Raw genomic sequence first — 23,970 nt, 5'->3', positions numbered from 1 at the left:
AATCATGAAGTGGAACGACATTTATTGGATATTTCAAACTTTTTTAACAAATCAAAAACTGAAAAATTGGGCGTGCAAAATTATTCAGCCCCCTTAAGTTAATACTTTGTAGCGCCACCTTTTGCTGCGATTACAGCTGTAAGTCGCTTGGGGTATGTCTCTATCAGTTTTGCACATCGAGAGACTGAAATTTTTTCCCATTCCTCCTTGCAAAACAGCTCGAGCTCAGTGAGGTTGGATGGAGAGCATTTGTGAACAGCAGTTTTCAGTTCTTTCCACAGATTCTCGATTGGATTCAGGTCTGGACTTTGACTTGGCCATTCTAACACCTGGATATGTTTATTTTTGAACCATTCCATTGTAGATTTTGCTTTATGTTTTGGATCATTGTCTTGTTGGAAGACAAATCTCCGTCCCAGTCTCAGGTCTTTTGCAGAATCCATCAGGTTTTCTTCCAGAATGGTCCTGTATTTGGCTCCATCCATCTTCCCATCAATTTTAACCATCTTCCCTGTCCCTGCTGAAGAAAAGCAGGCCCAAACCATGATGCTGCCACCACCATGCTTGACAGTGGGGATGGTGTGTTCAGTGTGATGAGCTGTGTTGCTTTTACGCCAAACATAACGTTTTGCATTGTTGCCAAAAAGTTCAATTTTGGTTTCATCTGACCAGAGCACCTTCTTCCACATGTTTGGTGTGTCTCCCAGGTGGCTTGTGGCAAACTTTAAACGACACTTTTTATGGATATCTTTAAGAAATGGCTTTCTTCTTGCCACTCTTCCATAAAGGCCAGATTTGTGCAATATACGACTGATTGTTGTCCTATGGACAGAGTCTCCCACCTCAGCTGTAGATCTCTGCAGTTCATCCAGAGTTATCATGGGCCTCTTGGCTGCATCTCTGATCAGTCTTCTCCTTGTATGAGCTGAAAGTTTAGAGGGACGGCCAGGTCTTGGTAGATTTGCAGTGATCTGATACTCCTTCCATTTCAATATTATCGCTTGCACAGTGCTCCTTGGGATGTTTAAAGCTTGGGAAATCTTTTTGTATCCAAATCCGGCTTTAAACTTCTTCACAACAGTATCTCGGACCTGCCTGGTGTGTTCCTTGTTCTTCATGATGCTCTCTGCGCTTTTAACGGACCTCTGAGACTATCACAGTGCAGGTGCATTTATACGGAGACTTGATTACACACAGGTGGATTGTATTTATCATCATTAGTCATTTAGGTCAACATTGGATCATTCAGAGATCCTCACTGAACTTTTGGAGAGAGTTTGCTGCACTGAAAGTAAAGGGGCTGAATAATTTTGCACGCCCAATTTTTCAGTTTTTGATTTGTTAAAAAAGTTTGAAATATCCAATAAATGTCGTTCCACTTCATGATTGTGTCCCACTTGTCGTTGATTCTTCACAAAAAAATACAGTTTTATATCTTTATGTTTGAAGCCTGAAATGTGGCAAAAGGTCGCAAAGTTCAAGGGGGCCGAATACTTTCGCAAGGCACTGTATATACACTTCCGTTCATTTTGTCAACTGGTACCGGGGGACCTTCAGACGAGTCCTGAGGCCTGTGGTCGTCCTAAGCAAAACGTGAGAGTCTCACCTTTGCATAGAGGGGTCATAATAGTTTGTACAGTAGGTCAAACCCTTTAGACACTACAGAGGACTGTGTGAGAAGACTGATCATGGTTTGACCAACACCGCTCTAGCTCTGTCACAGATGCAGTGGATTGAGACTCATCCAATACAACAACAAAAAGATATCTGTAGCTTAAATTGACTGATTTTCTGGGAATTATTTTATTATGGGGATTATATTTCCACTGGGGTGCGGACATTGACCTTAGGGGGTTCATTAACCCCGAAACCACACTGCTTTCAACATACTTGTATTCCTCATTTATTCAAGCGTTTCCTTTATTTTGTCAGTCACCTGTACATAGGACATATGCAACATGGGAATGATTCATAAATGCAGCCTATGCATTGTAAATGTAGTATACAGTATAGGCATCGTAGGTGGACATGGGCACTACGGTAAGACCATTTAAAAAAAAACTAACGTAACCATGGATACAGTAATCACAATGGCTTACAGTTCAGTGGACTGTTTCCTTGGCGGTTCCTCCTGCCCGGCTGGAGGGACATTGAAGGCTACGTATGGACACCAATTAGTGTTCAGACACACCAGTCTCTCCAGCGAGGCCGAGTTGACTATATCAAAGCCTGTCTGGCCTCCAAATGTGCTGGGCTTCCAGTACTCAGGGGAACAGATGGGGTTACCCAGAAGGCCTTTCAGGGAGAACGGAGCCCCCATCTCCACCATGCTCTCACCAAATATGGCGTTGGGGCGTGTCTTCTCCAGCATGATGGCGGGGTAGAACTCCAGCGCATCGATGTCCCCATAGAGCTCCTCCAGCTCCCTGGCTATCTCCTCCTCACCTGGAGGACAATATAAAATATCATTATTGTCCCAGAAGGGCAATTCGGTTGCAGCGAACTACACATATAGGGCACATTTAAAGTAAATGAATACAAATACAATACAGAAGAGAAGAGTAAAAGAGCATTAGAAACACATGATCTAGTTAAAGAGAAGACTGTTGTCAAACCAAAGACTGCAGTTGGCTTCTTAAGAGGCTGATCCACGTCAGGATGATGCTGAATGACAGCTGCTTTGAGAGAACGTTGTTATTTCCCATATTTTCAATTTGCATGAGGGGCAATTACACGGTGACAGAGTGATGCTGAGACTCTGATTTGTTACTTTAAAATGTATGCCAAGCAAAACTAATTGTTGCAAAGTTAAACAAGCCATACAACTCGATGCACAAGGATGACTTAATTTCCACTGAACATTTTATAAGAAGACATTTACTTGCAGAACAGTGCAGATACAAAGTTTGGTAACAGAATGAGTGCACAATTCGTCATTCTGGTTTGTTTAACTTTGCAAACCATTCAACTCAATGCACAAGAAGAGCACAGATGCGAAGTTTGGTGACTGAATGGCACGGTTCTTCGAGTAAATGTGTTTTTATAAAATGTTCAGTGGAAATTGTTAAGTCATCCTTGTGCATCGAGTTCTATGGCCTGTTCAACTTTGCAACGATTAGTTTTGCTTGGCATACATTTTAAAGTAACAAATCAGTCTCAGCATCACTCTGTCACCATGTAATTTCCCATGAGCATATATAGAAAAAAATTAAAAAGTGATGTGTAACAGACGTTAAGCTGCTTTGCATAGACAGTACCTCATTCCATAGAAGCCTTTTGTGGTGCCGGCATTTCTAATTTCTAAAATATGTGTGGTCTTACCAGTGAAGTCAGAGAAAGATGTGTAGGGCTTCAGGTTGAACCTCTTCCTGTACTCGTTGAAGGGTTGGAGACGCAGAGTCCTGGACTCTTCAATAACCCCCTCGGCCACATTGGTCACCACTGGGTGGATGTTCCGACCTCCTCCTATCTGAGAAACAGGATTAAAATCAGACAGACCCCATACCCATTGTAGGCAATGGTGTACACTACACTAAGGGCTCGATTCAATCTGCTTCGTGGAAATTCAGCTTTACATTGTGATTGTAATTTAAAAAAAGGCAATATTCCCGCTTTATCAGAGACTGCATTCCGGTAAATGCTCCTTATGTCGGCTCAATCAGAAATTACCTTTACGTTTCTATCGCGGAATCTGTAACGATTCAGCTTTCCGGATTGAATAGAGCCCTACATCTGAAAGGATCAAACAGGCACCCCCCTGTATAAATATAGGATGCATGAGAACAAAATGGAAAAAAAGTCATTCAAATAAATGAATGACCCACCTATGAAGGGCCCAAAATGTGTTACTCCATATACACCTAGGCACCTATTACCATACTACGTTCAAAGGCACTTGAATATTTTGTCTTGCCTATTCACCCTCAATGGCACACATACACAGATAGCATGTTTCTACTCGCTAATACTGCATAGATAGCTGCTGCTCTGCTGAGAAAGATTGATATCAATAAGCCACAGAGAAAAATATTTACAGACGACAGATAGCATCTTGTTTAAGCCTTCTGTCATGATCTATCACAGCTTCTAATCAACAGAAAACCGCTCTGTAGTTGATTCTGTAGATATGGAACGCAGAGCACTAACAAGTTTGCAGGGCTGTGGTGACAGTTACAACATGTGCTATTTTACTGCACACAATTATGGACTTCACACCAAGTAGTGTCAAATTTACAATCAGGCTACTCAATCCACCCATATTTGCCCTGTCCCAACCTCACCCTCCCTTTCTCCATCTCTCTTACACAACGTCTGCCTTGCTCAAAATAAGAAGTACCAGAACACACAAATCAGTCCAATGTGTCCATTTGAATTCAAGTCACTCACCAGGTGACGTGGAGAGGATCTGTGTCTGCACCACGTACTCCCACTACTGGTGTCCCCCAGGGCTCGGTTCTAGGCCCTCTTCTCGCTATACACCAAGTCACTCGGCTGCGTCATGTCCTCACATGGTCTCGCTTATCATTGCTATGCGGATGACACTCAACTACTTTTCTCCTTTTCCACCTTCTGACACTCAGGTGGCAACACGCATCTCCGCGTGCCTGGCAGATACCTCAGCTTCGATGACAGCTTACCAACTCAAGCTCAACCGCAACAAGTCGGAGCTACTCTTCCTCCCGGGAAAGGCCTGTCCGCTCCAAGACCTCTTCATCACGGTTGACAACTCCACGGTGTCCCCCTACCAGTGTGTAAACTACCTTGGCATGACCCTTGACAACCCCCTGTCGTTCGCTGCAAATATCAGAGCAGTGACTCGCTCCTGCAGGTTCATGCTCTACAACATCCATAGAGTTCTCCCATGTCACCCCGCTCCTCCACACACTCCACTGGCTCACTACAAGACCATGGTAATTACCTACGGAGCAGTAAGAGGAACTGACTCTCCCAACATTCAGGCTCTGCTTAATCCCTACACCCCAACCTGAGTTCTCCGTTCTGCCAGGTCTGGTCTCTTGGCCCTCCCACCCCTACGGGAGAGCAGCTCCCGCTCAGCCCAGTCTAAGCACTTCTCTGTCCTGGCACCCCAATGGTGGAACCAGCTTCCTTCCCTCTGAAGCTAGGACACCAGAGTCCCTTGCCCATCTTCTGAAAACATCTGAAACCCTACATCTTCAAAGAGAATCTTAAATAATCCCACAGCAACACCACCACCTCCTCACCCCCCCAAAAAAGACTTGTGTGAACAAACACTCGCACTTGACTCTTTTCCCCCTTACTAGCTCTGACTTTGCTGAAAGCTACTTTATTGAGGAAAAATGTACTTACTATGACTGTGATTTGTGTTTGTCCCACCTAGCTATCTTAAGATAGTTTTTTGTAATTTTTGCAGACAAAGATTTTAAATTCAGGAAGTGATTTCAAATAAATAGCTTCTCCTTGTCAGTTTATTGAAAACTCTTAGAAAATAAGTGCCATATTAGCATTGACACCAACCGACTTATGTATGGTATGACAACATTATGGAGACCAGGGTTTACCATTACAACACTGCATATGAAATCCCGTAGTCACCACACACACCATACCTGTCCAGCACACTGGCGGGAGAAGGCGTCCACCAGTTTCTCCACCCCGTAGTGTGTGACGATGGAGGTGTTGAAGATGAACTGGGAGTAGGGCACCTCGTCTCCATCTATGTGGAAGCTGTCTGGCATCAGGGGGTGCCAGTGGTACAGCTGTTTGAACTCCACAGCGATGCGGTTCCTGTACTGGAACGTGGACTTGAAGAGCAGGACTGGGTCAAACTTCAGATCCAACAGGTAGCCACTCAGGTGCTGCACGTACTCCTCGATCACTATCCGGATGGTCTCACCTGGAATATAAACTAAATATGGATCTACACCCAAGAAAATACATTTTGGGGAGAATCTACTGGAGAAGTGTGTTGATTCTTATTGCCCCAGAACTATTCACACAACACATCTAAAAATTGTTAGCTGACATGGCTAATTGAGTGACTGTCAATGACTGACAAAACAAGAGAAAAATTGCTGATGCACAAGCAAATTTCGAACTTGCACCTACTATTCTAACTCGCAACAGTAAGTTGAGACCCCGCTAGGGGGCCCTAAGCAACCCAGCACATGAAAACATTTCCTAGTAATGTATATTCTGCCTAAAGTACTTGAGTGTCTAAAATGGGCAATCTCTGGTGGTATGAAAGGCTAGAGAGAGATCCCTGTCCCGTCAAGTATGTACTTACCTATTACGATGAGCCTGGCGGTCTGGAAGAGCTGCTCGTCCCCCCAGGTGGGGTGCTCTGCCTTCAGGATGTCACAAACGCGGTTGTGTTCTCTCAGCCAAAGGGTGGCATACATGGTGAGGCCTGGCAACAGCCCAAACACCTCCTGCCCGATGGCCATACGCTGCCCCACAGGAGTCTCTTGAGGGTATCTCATATTCACCGCCGCCTCAGCCACCGTAGGAGGGTACACCTCACCTTTAACCACCTGGAAGAGAAGATAGTATTAGCCCTTAAGAGCTTTACTGATCCATTAGCACAATGTAGTAACTTGGGAGCATAATGGAAAAACGTATGTGGGGTCCCCTTTGGGTTTTTGTGGAAAAGCGATGTCAAAAGGTCTTGAGCAGTGGAAAAAAGGGTCATGACCACAACATTTTGGAAACACTACTGTAAATAATGATTATCTGAACTCCACCCATACAGTGCCTTCAGAAAGAATTCAGAACACTAGACTTTTTCCATATTTTGTTAAGTTACAGCCTAAAATGGATGAAATAAATAAAAAATCCTCAATCTTCACACAATACCCCATAATGACAAAGCGAAAATAGGTTTAGAAAGGTTTGCAAATGTATTAAAAATATCTTATTTACATAAGTATTCAGACTCTTTGCTATGAGACTCGAAATTGAGCTCAAGTGCATCCTGTTTCCAGTGATCATCCTTGAGATGTTTCTGTAACTTGGAGTCCACCTGTGGTAAATTCTACTGATTGGACATGATTTGGAAAGACACACACCTGTCTATATAAGCCCTCACAATTGACAGTGCATGTAGGAGCAAAAACCAAGCCATGAGGTCGTAGGAATTGTCTGTAGAGTTCCGAGACAGGATTGCACCGAGGTAGAGATCTGGGGAAGGGTACCAAAACATTTCTGCAGCATTGAAGGACACCAAGAACACAGGGGCCTCCTCTATTCTTAAATGGAAGAAGTTTGGAACAAACCAAGACTCTTCCTAGAGCTGGCCGCCCGGACAAACTGAGCAATCAGGGGAGAAGGGTCTTGGTCATGGAGGTGACCAAAACCTGATGGTCACTGACAGAGCTCCTCTATAGTAGAGTTGCCAGGCGGAAGCCACTCCTCAGAAAAAGGCACATGACAGCCCGCTTGAGAGTTTTCCAAAAGGCACCTGAAGACTATCAGACCATGAGAAACAAGTTTCTCTTGTCTGATGAAACCAAGATTGAACTCTTTGGCCTGACTGCCAAGCGTCACATCTGGAGGAAACCTGGCACCATCCCTACAGTGAAGCGTGGTGGTGGTGGCAGCATCATGCTTTAGGGATGTTTTTCAGCAGCAGGGACTGGGAGACTAGTCAGGATTGAAGCAAAGATGAATGGAGCAATGTACAGAGAGATCCTTGATGAAAACCTGCTCCAGAGCACTCAGGACAGCAGACTGGGGCGAAGGTTCACCTTCCAACAGGACATCGACCCTAGGCACACAGCTAAGACAACGCAACAGTTGCTCAGTCATCTCATCCTGAGTTTCACATGCATACCACTGCCAAAAGAGACAATCAATGGGGTTCTTACAACACAACCTCTCCCTGACTCTGAACCAACACCTTTGCCAAAAACAGATACCATTCCCTAATGTCCTTCTTTGGAGTCGAATTCAGCTTATTCAACAGATAAAGAAAATGGGCCTCATGGGTGTACTTCTTTATCCTGACACGAGTCAGGATTTCTGGTCACTCAAATGATACACTAACTGGCACCTGGTCACTGAACAATGACTATGCTGTTACCTGCTACCTCTGTGCAGTGGTGGGAGAAGTACTCAATTGTCATACTTTTAGACTTCCTTACTTGCCAACTTTCACTTTTACCTTAATAGAAAATGACTAAAGTATCTGGTTTTATATATACTTAAGTATTAAAAGCAAATGTAATTGCAAACAATATACTGAGTATAAAAATTCAAAGTATAAATAATTTCACAGTCCTTACATTAAGCAAACCAGAGGACACCATTTTCTGGATATTTTAAGTTATGGATAGTCTCCAATACTCAGACTTAATTTACAAACTAAGCATTTGTGTTTAGTGAGTCCACCAGATCAGCAGCCTGGATGTAACATAGTAAATGTAAATCTGTGACACCAAAATTAGTATGATATGTTACACTTGGTATGGTTACATATGACAGATGGTTACTTAAGGCAACGTGAACGTCTAGCAAACCAAAGTTTGCGAGTTCGAATTTCTGACAACTTTAGCATTTTTGCAACTTTCAACTACTTTGCTACTCTGCAATTACTTAGCATGTTAGCTATCCCTTCCACTAACCCTTTAAACTAACTCCTAAACCCCTACACTATCTCATTTGTAACATACTGTACATTTAGAAAATTGGTAACATAATACGAATTGCAATTCGTAACCTATCATACGAAATGGGTGATAAACATTAATGATTTGGAAATGTGAACTTCACATTTCCAAATCTTGGCTTGCTTGTATGACATCATAGCAGTATTTATTATAATCCTCAACTTAAAATTTTTCAAAACACATTGAGTCCTCAATTTACAGAACCCCCCCCTCCCCAGAGAACAAAAAAACATGCAAAAGCTGCCCAATTAGAGGGAGGGAAAGAGGCATATTCTTGTCGCACGAGGTGCTCAAGTTCAGAATGGCAGTCAGTCAAAATCCATACAGAGCTGTGAAGCGCAGAGCCAGACCTCTGACGTCATGTAACTAACTGTACAGCCACTGCGTTCCTATGTAGGCGTTTATCCGTGCCCAAATCTGCCATTTTAAACCTGTATATAGAAGAGTAAATCCGTTTTGAGATTTTTCTTTAAATGCAATTTATGTTGGTTCCACCTTTTTTTTAAATATATTTAACCACATTAGTATGAAAAGGGTTGGAAAGGGTTAAAAGTGTAAAGGGTTGAAAGCACATGTACCACAGAGTGGACCACACAGAGTGGGCCACTACAGTAACATTCCAGTGAAGACTTGTCCATGCTTTCTCATAGCTGGAGTGGAGTTATGCATTCCTCCACATACCTGATATTTCATCTTTCCGTCTTTAAGAAGCCGGAGGTTCAGTTGACGCACCAGATTATCTCCGTAGACATTGCCGGCATCCACCTGGTTAGAGATTAATAACATGAGATTAACATGAAATTACATTTTTTTTAAAAAAGAGATTCACATTCGTGAGACAGGATGCAGGCAAGAGACATAGATGAATATGACTCCCATGTATCTCGCAGAGCGTGCAAGATTTGGTTCCAGCAAAGAACAAGATTATATTGCGGCTGTTGGAATAGTATGGAGAGAAAAAAAGTATGGAAAAAGTGCTGTAAAATCGCACTGGATAAAAGCATCTGCTAAAATGACTAAAAAGGTAAAGGAAAAAGTGCTCTAAGGATTGGAGTTGTCCACCTCTTCCTAACACCTAAATGCATCACTTACCGGTCATCCTCCCCTAAACATAATAGAATAAATACAATCATTCTATCAAATTGAATAATATAGCATACAGTGCATTCAGAAAGTATTCAGACACCTTGACTTTCTTACGTTACAGCCTTATTCTAAAATTGATTTAAAAATATATAAATTCTTTCTGGATTTCTTTTTCTCATTTTGTCTGTCATAGTTGAAGTGTACATATGTTGAAAATTAAAGGCCTCTCTCATCTTTTTAAGTGGGATAACTTGCACAATTGGTGGCTGACTAAATACTTTTTTGCCCCAGTAAGTATTCAGACCCTTCACTCAGTACTTTGTTGAAGCCCCTTTGGCAGCAATTACAGCCTCAAGTCTTCTTGGGTATGACGCTACAAGCTTGGCACACTTGTTTTTGGGGAATTTCTCCCATTCTTCTCTGCAGATCCTCTAAAACTCTGTCCGGATGGATGGCGAGCGTCGCTGCACAACTATTTAAGTCCGAGCTCTGGCTGACCCACTCACGGACATTCAGAGAATTGTCCTGAAGTCACCCCTGTGTTGTCTTGGCTGTGTGCTTAGGGTCGTTGTCCTGTTGGAAGGTGAACAGTCACCCCAGTCTGAGGTCCTGAGTGCTCTGGAGCAGGTTATCATCAAGGATCTCTCTGCACTTTGCTCCATTCATCTTTCGCTCAATCATGACTACTCTCCCAGTTCCTGCTGCCGAAAAACATCCCCACAGCATGATGCTGCCACCACGCTTCACCGTAGGGATGGTGCCAGGTTTCCTCCAGTTGTGACGCTTGGCACTAATCTTGTTTCTCATGGTTTGAGTCCTTTAGGTGCCTTTTGGCAATCTCCAAGCAGGCTGTCATGTGCCTTTTACTGAGGAGTGGCTTCCGTCTGGCCACTCTACCATAAATGCCTGATTGGTGGAGTGCTGCAGAGATGGTTGTCCTGGAAGGTTCTCTCATCTCCACAGAAGAACTCTGGAGCCCTGTCAGAGTGACCATCGGGTTCTTGGTCACCTCCCTGACCAAGGCCCTTCTCCCCCGATTGCTCAGTTTGGCCAGCTCTAGGAAGCGTCTTGGTGGTTCCAAACTTCTTCCATTTAAGAATGGAGGCCACTGGGACCTTCAATGCTGCAAAACAAATGTGGTAGCCTTCCCCAGATCTGTGCCTTGACACAATCCTGTCTCGGGGCTCTACGGACAAACCTTCGACCTCATGGCTTGGTTTTTGCACTGACATGTACTGTCAACTGTGGGAATTTATATAGACAGGTGTGTGCCTTTCCAAGTCCAATCAATTGAATTTACCACAGGTGGACTCCAATCAAGTTGTAGAAACATCTCAAGGATGATCAATGGAAACAGGATGCACCTGAGCTCAATTTCAAGTCTCATAGCAAAGGTTCTGAATACTTATGTGAATAAGGTGTTGGAATCGGCTAAATTTTGAACATTGAGATATTAAATAAATGATAGAGACGAAGCCTTGAATAGAAAGAATCTGTAGCAACCCAGAAGGCTTTGGAATGTGTTTGATGGAGGAGAGGAGAGCGATGTGTTGATATGGGGAAGACAGAAGGATATCTGTGGATTAGGCGAAGGAGGGGTAGAGGTCAGGAGGTGAGGGGTGAGGTCAGTTCCCCTTAAGGGAGTAATCAGGGTTTGTCATCCTGTTACCCTCTTTATTAGCTTCCTGTGGAGCCATAAACTCTAAGGAGGAGTGTCTTAAGTAGGATGTCTATAGCTGATGGAAATAAATGTTTTGCTGTCTGATTACAGCTGTACAGAACCTTTAGGAATGATTAAACTTGGTTAAAGCTTCTCTAGTGTCCGTGAGTTATTTACTCTGAAAAATAAGAATGTAACAGACAGCGCTGCGAGCAGGGTTCACCACAACTTAGAGTCAAGCCATGGAGTCCAGATTAGTGGAGCAGAGCGCAGGGTGTGAGTGAGTGTGTGGAAAAGGTTGGTTTATGCCCTATGGGGAGAGGGCGCGATGAGAGATGTGGGTTATCAATAATAGTGATATTTGAGGAAGTACTGGAATAGGACATAAGATCCTGTCCGTATTCTCCAGTAATAAATTCGCAGACGCTATGGTATTGGTACTAATAGAAGGTATTAAGTGCCGCGACCAATTAATTATTATCTGGGGAAAGTGTGTAGTGCTATCTTAGAAAATAGAAGGTGTGTATTGTAGACGGGAGTGAAGAATGCTAAAATACCCTGAACACCGACGGGAGTGTTTAGGAATAATAACTATTGATATGGCGACAAACGGACCCGTTTCTCCCTGTAATATAGAGATAGCAGAATTTAACAAAGCCATGGAGGCGCTAAAAGAAGAGTACGAGCATTCTGCCAATTCGCCTGGAATATGGGAAAAATTTAGCAAATTAGATCCAATTTGGACAACATTTTTCGTGCTGACGGAGAATTCAAATCAAATAAAGAATTCAGGGAGGCAATTATGACTTGGCACAAGGACATAAAACCAGAATCAAAAGCGCAAGATACCAGCGTTTTGATGTCAGCATTCTAGCAACCAAAAATGCATAACGATAAACCCATAAAGTGTAACACCAGTACTTTACTACAGAAGGCCTGGGAGTGTGTTGAAAAAAAATTGCGCTTTTGCTTTGATGACGGGGTTGAACGCTGTGATCAAAACGGTAATTACGGGGGTAGATTTGATTTGAGACGATGTTTTGAGAGTGGAATATGACTCTGCTCACCTCGCAGACGTGCGAGGGGTTAATAAGGCCATAGAGAAAAATCACTAACTATGGTTTCAATGGCCAGGATAAAACTAAGAACCGTAGCGAAAAAAAACTAAGCGTAAGGAGATAGTCCCTCATCTAAAACAGGGAGCTATCGGTCATTGGAAGAATGAGTGTAAGGTGATACTGGAACCTAGTGCATTAGCAGGAAATGCAGCTATACAAGAGTTTGCATATTTTTCAAAAGAGCAACAACTACTCGTTTTGAAGTTAGCAAGAGTGTAAATTTCACATAGCGGTGTATAATTCCGTTTGATCAATAGTGGTTCATAGATATGACGTTTTTTATGTGAAAGGAGACGTAGGAGGTCTCGTCTCATACAACTTTCTAATAGATACAGGCGCTCAAATATCACTAATTCAATACGATGAAAAATTGGCTAAATTTGCAACGGGGAAAAGTATCACGTTCAACGGGGTAACAGGGGCACCATCTAAGGCGATACAACAATACCCATGTCATTACATGGCTACGGGTATAGAACCGATTTTGGGGTTGGATAAGGTTTGCGAGATGCCGGGGGAATTAATTCTGAAGGGTAACAAATTAAAATTTGCAGTAAGAACGGCGAAAGTCAAGCAATTGTTGTTTCAGGACCATCCATTATGGGCAAAAGACGCATTAGCTTGTGGTCTAATCAAAGATTGCAAGACCCTATTAAACCAAGGGCTAAGAAATCGGTGGAGGAGGACTTTCCAATATTACTTGAACATGGCATAGTGATTCGCGGACCAGCAAGATGCAAGAGCCCTTTATACCCGGTAGAAAAAAGGACTAAAATGGCGTATTACTGTGGATTTTCGTGGCATAAACAAACATGCAGTGAAAATCACACCAGTGGTAGCAGATTTGGAGACCTATTGGCATATCCATCAGACTCAGAATGGTCCAGTGTGCTAGACATGAAATACAGATTTTGGTCTGTGCCGGTGGCTGAGGAGTCACGACACTGGTTCGGGTTCTGTAGCCAGGGGGAGCAATTTACGTGGGCTAGAGTACCGACGGGATTTACAAATAGTCCCACTTGGTATCATTCTGCATTGAAACAATCGTTAAAAGGGTGTACATTTGAAGATTCTAGGCGAAATGCCAACGGAATGGATTCTAAAGGTGACACATTTAAATTATATGACCGAACACTCATTGCAAATGCAAAAGGCCTTAGGATTTGTCTAAATCATTAGACAGTTTGTGGTTTTATTTTTAAATACATTTAATGTCTGTCGTGAAATAATCAGAATTTGTTGGTAACATATGTAAGATGTTTTATATTCATCATATGTTTGTAAATTACTTCTCATCATTGCAGTATCTGTTCTATGTCAAGACTAAGTTGCATGGGCCGCAGAGAGGGGAGAGGTCAAAGTATCATCATGTGTAAACATATCTCTTGGCTCCACAATGTCTGTGTGCCAGTCAGTGTGTCTCTGTGATCTTGTCAAGATAGGATTGGTTGTATCTAAATTACAATTTGATATATGCCTGTTGATATGGAGGGTTGGTTTATGGTTCTGAGTTTGAGAAAGGAGACAAAGCTGAACGATGAATTATGCCGATGCTGTCTTATCCTGTGTGTGTCTTTGCTATAAAGGACCTCATTTGAAATGTGGAAGGGGCTCTCAGAGAATTCATTTATAGACACTGAATTGCCTGAGAGTCACAGGATTGTGATAGAGCTGATACAATTAAAGATGGACTTTGATAACTAACTCTGACTTGTGTGTGGTTTGCTCCCATGATTTGGTAAATAGAGGAAATTTCCACGACATGTCGTCTTATTCTGGAATGGGATTCTAGAATGGACGAAAGGGTGGAGGGGTCACAAGGAATTAGCATTGGGGTACCAAACCTAAAATTACATTTATTTTTATATGGTATGATGGTTATGGAGAATCATGGGGAAAAGGAGACCAGTGAATCGTTAGACTCGGTGGAGAGATACTATTGCCGTGTTGTGGGATTTATTGGAAGGAGTCTTTTCAATTCAGTTAAAATGGGTATGAAGGAGAATGAAATGTTTTGAAGAGGTATTTAAATGGTTTCCGGAAGACAGGGAAAGAAAGGAAGAGGAAACATTTTAATGGTGACGAAAAACCTTGAATAATAAAAATCCCTAATGAAGAATGATCAACTTCATTAGGAATTAAATAGAAGGGGGGGGGGGGTTTCAGCATAAAATTCATGAGAAACACTGTTCTGTCCAAATTGTACCATTACTTTAGGAGATTATTATTATTTCTGTAGGGAGTTATAAAGAGTTGTAATTCTAAATTGTTCATTTTTGATTTAACATGTTTTTTTTTTTTAAATCACATGTTTGAAAGGGGTAAATGACCAGTTCCATGAGGTCCTGGTCTTCGGGGTATTATACAGTGGTACTGTGTTCAGGCTGCATATAGAAAGGGAAATATATGTTAATAAGGGATGACAGTAACTTCCAATGGAGGGTGAAATACGTATTGCCATCTTCATGATCTGGTAACCATCCTAGAGGTCACCAATAGAATAAAGGGAGCAGGGGGGTATACGCCCTGCTAACTATTTAAACTGAAAATGCATTGAGATCCTGATCTTTCTTTACCAGGCCACTCATGACAGGAAAACAGGGGGAAAAGGGGGGGCTGTAATGAGAAGAGTTATGGCCGGCAATAAAAGGTGCTTTATAAATGTGTTCTAACAGGGATGATGTGTGGGGAGTTGATCAACTGGAATTTGAGCCTTAGTCTCAAAGTAAGCACTGAGGTCAGTCATTCTAAATTCGGGTTGGATAAGTTCTATAAATGTTTTCGTTGTGATTGGAATACTGAGAGAGAGAGATTGGATAAAGCACGATGAGGGGCTGGGCCGCTGCTAACATTTATGTGGCCGAAAGGGTTTTAAGAAACTTCTAAGTGTCATCATGAGGGGAGGTCATTTGTGTGGGAGACTCACTGGATGACAGCTTGGGACAACCATGAAAGTTGGTTTTTGTTTTACCCTCTATTCAGAGTTGATATGTTACGTCGCATCAATGAGTGGTGCAAAGTCATTAAAACATGTACTTTGTTTCTCTTTTCTTTTCAAGTGAATATGTTTTTAGGTTTTGTGGAACATGAGGGTGTTTCATTGTTCCAGAGGAGGGAAGGATGTATATTGACTAAATTGATTTGAGAATGTGTTGGTAGGTTTGTAAATGTAGAAAATGCATTTGGAGTATAGTGTGTTGTGGGTTAGACGTAATGATAGAGGAGTATCATTCCCAGAGACTGAATATTGTTACAGGAGATAGCTGCTCTCCTTCTATGAGCTAACTGTACACAATATGGGGATTTAATTGAACGTTACACATACCCAGATCATGGTGAAAGTAGAAGAGACAGTGTTGTTATTTCAGACACCATTTTCAACTTTCAGTAATGAGTTTGTCACAGAAGGCATCACACTTGAAAGAATAGCAACAGATCCCTGTATACAGGAGGCCACATCGCCAGAAGGACTAGCTACAGATCCCTGTATACAGGAGGCCACATCGCCAGAAGTCATAATAATAGCATCACATCTCCTGCAGAGTGTGATTAAGAAACATGTGACTCAGAGTTTTGTACAGTTGGAAACTCTTCCAATGCCACTAATCTCACCCCCATTTCTGAAAGCTAATAAACACTAGACATACCTCCCAGTAGATTGGGACCGAACCACAGTAAATGGTACATGTCAGAAGGTGGCTGCTTATCAACCGTTGGGGCCCAAAGTTTACACTGTAACAAAGGTGTTTACAACCGGGGGGGGTGGGGGGGGGTAGATCGGCCTTGGGATGAGAGATGTGTACCTAACTTGAGCACAGGGATGTATTATCCGCAGGTACCAACTGTAGCAGAATACAGGAGGTCAGTGGAGATGTTGGTGACTAGAGACCAAGGGATATAATGAGAAACAGGCATCTGAAAGTTCAGTCCTAGACTTATCAGTAAAACACGAAGACAATAGAAGAGCAGGAGACAAATTACGGGCAATAGCTAGTCTCACAGCAGTCCCTGTAGGGACAGTAACAGAAAAAGCAGTAGCAGAAGCGTAGAATGCTATATTGATAGCATGGAATTGGACAACTGCGCAAATGAGGGGTATTGTGAGACTATAGTCATGGGCCATGTTGGAAGTGGCTATGGTTACATTTGTAGCATTGTTGGGATATCAGTTTATGACGACTCACGTCACATGGATTGGTTGCTGGTAACTGGGGAACCGTTGGGATGACAGAGGATGATGTTATTCAAATATCACAAATTATGTTGTCAGGAAATAACCCATGTGTTGCAGTTTGCATATCCTCAGGTGGAACCAAGATATAACCCAGGGCACGGGCTGAATTCTGGAGATTGAGTGTACATCAAGAGACACCAGGGGGGTGTTGGAACAGCATTGACTTGAGAGACACACTACTTTGAACAGTACCTGCAGTGGTTAAGATCGTCATGTCTCTCCTTGGGAGGGGGCATAGTTTTCACGTGAAGTGAGGTCCAACAGCATAATGGGTGAGTGAAGACACCATGACACAGGAGGCGGAGCGAGAGACAGAGACTAGATTCCACTGTAAGATATACAGATGGGTTGAGTCTGGGAACTACTATAAACATCATAGTTGGTTTGGGGTTTAGCTGCTTTATGGGTTAATGCATAATATGATAGAGGATAGAGGGGTAATTGTACTGTGAACAAAATGTTGAAGGCATTGATGTAAAAGCAGATACAGTGCCGAGTTCCCTCAAGAGGATGGAACGTGGATTAGGGATACGCACTTGCACATCAGGTGTTTGTGCCTATCAGGTGAAATGGAGAAGATGGGGAACAAAGTGAAAATGACATGGGAACACTTCTCGGAACCTGGGGCCTAAAGGGGAAGACTGGGTGGCTTTTTAGAGCTTTCATTTTTGTGGAACACAGCAGAAAATGATCTTGGAGGCATAGAGTCAGGTGAAGAGAGAGTGGGAATTGTCATGGTTTCAGACTTTGGTTTTCATGCATATATAAATATGTATATCACATTGTTAATACTGTTATGTTTTATGTTTTTTTGTTTCAGTTTTTGTTTTTTATAAATTTGCAAATTTTTCTAAAAACCTATTTTGGCTTCGTCATTATGGGGTATTGTGTGTAGATTGATCATTTATTTAATCAATTTTAGAATAAGGCAGGAACAGAATGTGGAAAAGGTCAAGGGGTCTGAATACTTTCCGAATGCACTGTATAACATAGTGTACAGTACAGGGAGTGCCAAGTAACTCACCCCATGCCCCAGAGCCCTGGTAAAGCCCAAGCCCATGCTGTTTCGGGTCTTGAAGAACTGATGGGTGAAGTGCTGAGCGAAGAAAGCAAACATTAGGTTGGTTCCCCTTGGATCCCGCCTGAATTGCCTCCTCAGAAGAAACTTCTCCACCACCAGCTTTGGGTCTGGGAGGACAGACTTTCCTGGAGAAAAGAGAGGAACGAAAGTATGTTAGCTATGCATGTTGCAGTTGGGAAGATTTATTTCACTGGGTAATCTCCAGTAAAGTCTTTGTGGGATGCCTTCATCCTATTTTCTGATAGGAACTTTGGATGCCCTCCATCTCACCTTTGGTACCCATAGGGGTGGGGCAGTCTTCTGGCACAGGGGGTAGGATACGGGTGTAATAGGAAACATTGGAGTAGGACTCCCAGCTGAGGTATCCATACTTGGAGTTGAAGGTAGGAGGACTCGGAATAAGGTTGGATCTGACTTTGGGAGGGAGAAAACATAATTGTTTGACACTTTGATCATTATAGCCCTAAAGTTTTACTGAAAATGCAATAACAATGTTAGGAGGAAATACAACCCATGGGATAGGTGTGTGTGTGTGTGTGGTTGTACTATCCTTGTGGGGACCAGAAGTCCTCACAAGCAGTGGAGGCTCCTCAGAGGAGGAAGGGGAGGATCATCCTCAGTGAATTAAAAAAAAAAATTAAATTGTGAAACATTTAAATTGATCCATTTTAGATAAATCTACACTAAATATAATCACATCACCAAATAACGGATTAAAAACACACTATTTTGCAAAGAAGGTCTGCAGTAGCCTCAACAGTACTCTGTAGGGTAGCACCATTGTGTAGCCGGAGCTCAGTTAGCTTCTGTCCTCCTTTGGGTACATTGACTTCAATACAAAACCTTGGAGGCACATGATTTTCACGCCCTTCCATAGACTTACACAGTAATTATGACAACTTCCGGAGGACATCCTCCAGAATATCAGACCTCTTGCCGCATGAACCGACATGTTGTCCACCCAATCAAAGGATCAGAGAATGAATCTAGTACTGAAAGCATAAGCTACAACGAGCTAATACTGCAGTGGATAAAATGTGGTAAGTAGTTAACTCAAGAGAGAGACAATAGTTGAACCGTTTTGAACAAATTAATTTCTTCCAAAATGAAGGAGAAGCAAGAGAGACAGAGAATGAAAGTAAAAAAACAAATGACACTTACCTAGCAAATGCAGCTAGCTAGTTTAGCATACTGAAACACCCTGCTCAAACAGAGTTATGCTATGTAAGCTAGCTGGCTATGACTTTCCAACACAACACCGGAACTATTCCAAGTCAAGGTAAGCTTTTGGTATTATTAATTTATTGCCACTGGGACCCGCCGGTGTAACTGCTTACTGACTGTACACTGTAAAATGACTGCATGATTGTAGGTTTACTAACACGTTAGTTCTACTAGCTATTCTGACTATGACTTTACTCAGGCTAATATTGTGACAACGATGTAGACTGTGTGTAGCAGTTTGGCTTGGAAAAGTTGTTTTTGCCTGGTCACATACAGCTGATGTGTTGCGCATTGAAGTCCACAAGCAAAGGGAAGAGGTGAGAGGAGAAGAGCACATAGGACGTGGCTGCCATGAAAGTGAACTGTGTTTACGAGTGATCAGGGGTGTACTCATTCGGCCGATTCTGTTAAAAAACGGAAGCAAGTGGAATAAACATACCTGAATGATTACGCCCTGTATCAACTAGATGCAGGCAAGAGTGTGCAAGGTGGTGTTAAATGTCACTGTCTGTCCATATGTCACTGCCTGTCACAAATTTGTCTGTGGACCTGTGTGCACCTACATTGTAAACTTTCATTCATAGGCTAGATTGATGATGGGTACATGGAACATTTGAGTATCATGTAGTAGCCTAAACCTATCGCTGTTACATTGACCTGGGTTGTTGGAATAAGAATGAGTCATCATAGAAATAAGGCCATGCGCATTAAAAAAAAAATTGGCCTCCCTCATCTTACTGACCGCCACTGCTCACAAGGATAGTAAAACAAGGAAAATTCAAACATGTCGCCATTCCCCACAATGAAAAGGCTATTTTAGGCTTAGGGGTTAGGTTTAGGGTTAGAATTAGGGTTTGGGATTAAGGTTAGGGGTAAGGGTTAGATTTAGGGGTTGGGGAAAATAGGATTTTGAAAAGGAAAATCAATTGTTTGGTCCCACAAGGATAGCAAAACAAGTGTGTGTGTCACATTTTAGATGAAGAGATGTCACTTCTCTCATACTCGTAACGTCAGAAAATAACGGTAACCGCAGAACCCAGATAATCAGTTTTTAAAACTGCAACTTCCAGCAGAGTTAAGACATTCTCAACTTTGAAGAAAATTCCAATTTCAGTGAGTTGAAGAAACATTATTAACGTTCAGTTTAAGACCATGACTCAATCCAAGGCACATTATAAAGCAGTACAGTAGACGCCCCCTTTAAGGACAATTTCTTCGCCGTTCACGGAGATTGCACTCACGGTAAAAGCTACGGATGTCGGCTCAAGCAGAAATGACCTTTAAAAAAGGGCAATGCCGTCTAGTGCCACGCACTATAACACACCATGGGTTGAATCCCAAATAAAACGAAGAAACGTTCAGGTAAAGAAACACGCAGACTGAAAAATATGATTTAATTCATTTGAAGTGTAGCTTGATTTGGAAAGCCTCAAGCAAACATTCGAGGGATGAAAGTATCAATGTGATGTAACTGAAAAGCAATTCACATAGTACATAATATCAAAAAACTATTCTTTAACTTTGTCTCTCACATGCATAGCAAAATAAACCTGTGGGCTCTATCATTATTATTTGACACACAAGTCAGGTTTTGCATTTTAGCCAGGGGTTGGAACAAAAACTATTTTCCAAAATGTTTTTCATTTTGTTCCAGTGTTCCGACCAGCAAAATAAAGTTCTGAACCGGTTTGAACAAAACAATAAATATATAAATATATATCAAAATGAAATTACTTCACCAATCAGTCTGGATAGAGCAGCTTGCTATGGTGGCGGCAAGCTATAATAGTTCTGTCGGGCGCGAGATGCGACTGAAATTAAAACTGTCTGCAGTTCTAGCGAGTTAGACGGAAGAACTCGGAGAATGGTGATGACACCATGGGTCAATGTGTGTTATCCAAACATTTACATGGGGAGAACATAACAGAGAAACCATGAAGCAAATGGACACAAGTTGTAAGCAAACTATCCAATGAGTGCATTGGTAGGGAAGAGAAACTCTTCTCTTAAAGTAACACCATAAGAGTAGATATGAATATGTACAGTACGGGTCTGAGTAGTGATAATGGGATAAGGATTCAATTCTAGAAGCACTTTGGAGAGCATTTATGCATTTTCAACTGTTACAACAGCACAATGGATCCATGCATACATTTCTATCATCATAGCATGTTTCACCTGGATGTAAAGCACTGTACACTTTATGGTACTAAGTTAGCCCTTCCACCACTTGTACACAGCGCCCACTATAGCAACCATTTTGTGCCAGAATGCTCACGGTTGCATTGAATGTCAGGCGACTAACCTGTGAGGACCACCCTCATGAGCCAGTCCCGCATGAAGGTCCTGTTGATGAGGTTCCACAGCCAGTGGAAGTGTGTGAGGATGTAGTGGACCACGTCAGGGCTCGGCTTCAGCTGCTGGTGGACTCTCGTCCAGAACTCAGCTAAAACACAGAGAGAGAAGACAAACAGCACACTGTAATTAAAAATTAAAATAAAATCTAGTCATTTCAGCTAATCATTATTAAGTAACTGGTTCCACAGACTTTTTATTTTAGATGACTCAACTTTTCAGTCAAAGTGTTACCTGAACTTAATTAAATTGTATAGTTGGCCCAAACTTAGCTCCAACTTGAGAAAACTTAGCCAAAAATGCAGTCAACTTAAAATGTGTTTGCTCAACTTGTCTCATATGTTCATTCAACTAGAAATTATTATTTGGGAAGCTTCACTAAAAAAATGTTTTAAAAGGTTGTGGAACTAAACACACGGTGCTTTTCGGTCACACACTGTGCTTTTTCTTTTCATCTTGTTACAAATCCTTCCGCACATGAGGAAAGGATAACAATGTTTTGATAAACTAGAGAGGAAAATTGAAACTATAACTTGAATCAGAAGAATGTAGAAGCAAAACACTTTACTTACGGATAGTGCAATTCTGTCCATAGAAGCCGGTGCGAGTGCAGTCGCATTCATAGCGGTCAATGCCAAACCTGACACACACACCCCAGTTCTGACAGGGGTAATAGCAACAGGGATTCACTGCAAATTATAAAACATACACATGTCAATTAAAGTATAGTTTAGGCACTGAGCTTTTCCTGACCATGTGACCTTACCAGGAATAGCAGAGTTTTTCCTAGTAGCGTACATACTTTTTCCTGATCAGCACAGTGCCTCATTGTCATAAATTTGCCATCTACAGTAAAGACTGCCAAGACACAATAGAGGGTGTCCATTTGTCCAATGTCTCTCTAGCTTGGGTGCCAGCCTGAAAACTGTGCTTATAGCATCAGTGGAACAATAATCTCAGGCTGGAACTTGATGTGTTGCTCCCTTTCGTTTGATGAGGCAGGGAAGACATTTATTACAGTAACTACGTGACATTATCTGACGAGGATACTCACCGGAACCACAGCTTAATTACCTCGGAGCATGGTATCTTAGTCGGGTAACAAATCAAAACTCAAGATGTGTGCACAACCTAACCTACTATTGTCACACACATCTCCCACTGGCAGCAATGCAAAATTGCCTTTACAGTAGGTTAAATCATCTCAAATTAAGATTCAGCCTAGAATAAACTAGCAAACTAGGAAAGAAGAGGGTTAGGACTACTGGGAGTCTGACTGGGGTCAGAGGGCTGTGGTAACAGAAACGTCTGCTGCCATGAGACAAGCAAGATGCCAACTCTCACATCCTTGGCCCTGCCATCTCTATCATGTTACGGCTTCCTGTTCTTCCCTCACAGACAGACACACATCCATTGAGATGATCATAAATAGCATTTATCATTTTCAAAATGAAGAGTGGATGTATGAATGGCAGTAGTTCAGCAAACCCTTCCTAATTGAGCAGGATTCTTCAGTCATGTCATTTAGATAACTGGAGTCTTTCAGTCTCTTTCTGCCAAGAGGAAACTCTGTCTTCATGATAGGAGACAAAACCCTATACTGTGCTAGTTGTCAACACATTCAACTGACAGCACAGATATTGGGGTGAATATTTATAATATAAATTTGTATTAACACCATGGTGCCCCCCCCCAAAAAAAAAAAAACTTTAAAATGACAAAATAATGGAAGTTAAAGATATGTATAATTAGGGCTGTCAATTTATTTGTACAAATAAATTGCATGATCCTTCCATGCAAATCTTCTTGCTTATTTCAAACTAGCTTCCTCCACTTGCAAATATGTTTACTTGTGTCATCTGTGTTGCAATACAAACAAATATGTTTGGATGCCTGTTCATTGGAGCTTCATATTGTAATGAAACAGCAGGGAGCAGGTCTCGAACCCTCAAACTTGAGCCCGAGGTCCGGCGCGCTATCGACTGTGCCGCAAAAGCATGCTCGTGCGGCAGGGTCGATTTCCGTGCTTATAAAGTCAGGGTCGTTACACTATTAAATGTTGTAAACTTCGGAAAATGTAAAAGACACAATGTGCTCTTTCGATATGTTTTGGATATTCTTTTCAGCAGTTTTAAATAACTGTATACATCTCATATAATCCAGTTGATAGAATTTCAACATATTGATACTAGATAATAATGACACTATAGGTCAGGGATGGGCAACGTTGATGGGGTTGGGGACACAAAAAAATCTGAACTCATGATGAGCCTCAGTGGCTAGAAGGTCTGTGTACCCATATCCATTAAGGATTCCCGAGCCTTTAGTCAGAGTCAGCCATTCCACCTGTTGCCCATCGCTGCAAGTTGCCCGCCCCTGCTATAGGTTTTAAAATATTAAACACCTACCAACAGTACTGGCGTCTTCCACCTCCTCCCCGCGACATGTTGGTAACCTTTGCAGCAGGATACATGCCCAGACCCACACGACGCACTCTTAAAACACAATTATTAACGTGAATGAATGACCAAACCTAAAATGTGAAGGTTTGGTGCCATTGGTAAAAA

At 42.1% G+C, this 23,970-nt stretch overlaps 1 protein-coding gene across 1 annotated transcript in view; it reads right to left on the bottom strand.

The window, feature by feature from the left end:
- Positions 1 to 1,879: 1,879 nt before the first annotated feature.
- LOC139389331 (prostaglandin G/H synthase 1-like) overlaps positions 1,880 to 23,970 on the bottom strand; it is a 22,380-nt gene continuing 289 nt past the window's right edge. Inside the window, exons 2-11 of the mRNA XM_071136002.1 lie at positions 23,812 to 23,898; positions 21,976 to 22,092; positions 21,354 to 21,494; positions 18,095 to 18,238; positions 17,768 to 17,949; positions 9,327 to 9,410; positions 6,266 to 6,512; positions 5,589 to 5,875; positions 3,322 to 3,469; positions 1,880 to 2,445 (exon numbers count right to left, since the gene is read on the bottom strand). Coding sequence (XP_070992103.1) covers positions 2,096 to 2,445; positions 3,322 to 3,469; positions 5,589 to 5,875; positions 6,266 to 6,512; positions 9,327 to 9,410; positions 17,768 to 17,949; positions 18,095 to 18,238; positions 21,354 to 21,494; positions 21,976 to 22,092; positions 23,812 to 23,898 — 1,787 coding nt within the window. The 3' untranslated portion in view covers positions 1,880 to 2,095. The remainder of the gene's footprint in view (positions 2,446 to 3,321; positions 3,470 to 5,588; positions 5,876 to 6,265; positions 6,513 to 9,326; positions 9,411 to 17,767; positions 17,950 to 18,094; positions 18,239 to 21,353; positions 21,495 to 21,975; positions 22,093 to 23,811; positions 23,899 to 23,970) is intronic.

This window comes from Oncorhynchus clarkii, chromosome 30 (genome assembly GCF_045791955.1).
Source record: "Oncorhynchus clarkii lewisi isolate Uvic-CL-2024 chromosome 30, UVic_Ocla_1.0, whole genome shotgun sequence".
NCBI classification, from domain to species: Eukaryota; Metazoa; Chordata; class Actinopteri; order Salmoniformes; family Salmonidae; genus Oncorhynchus; species Oncorhynchus clarkii.
Note: the sequence above shows the minus strand (reverse complement) of the source record. Positions and strands in the feature narration are given on the sequence as shown.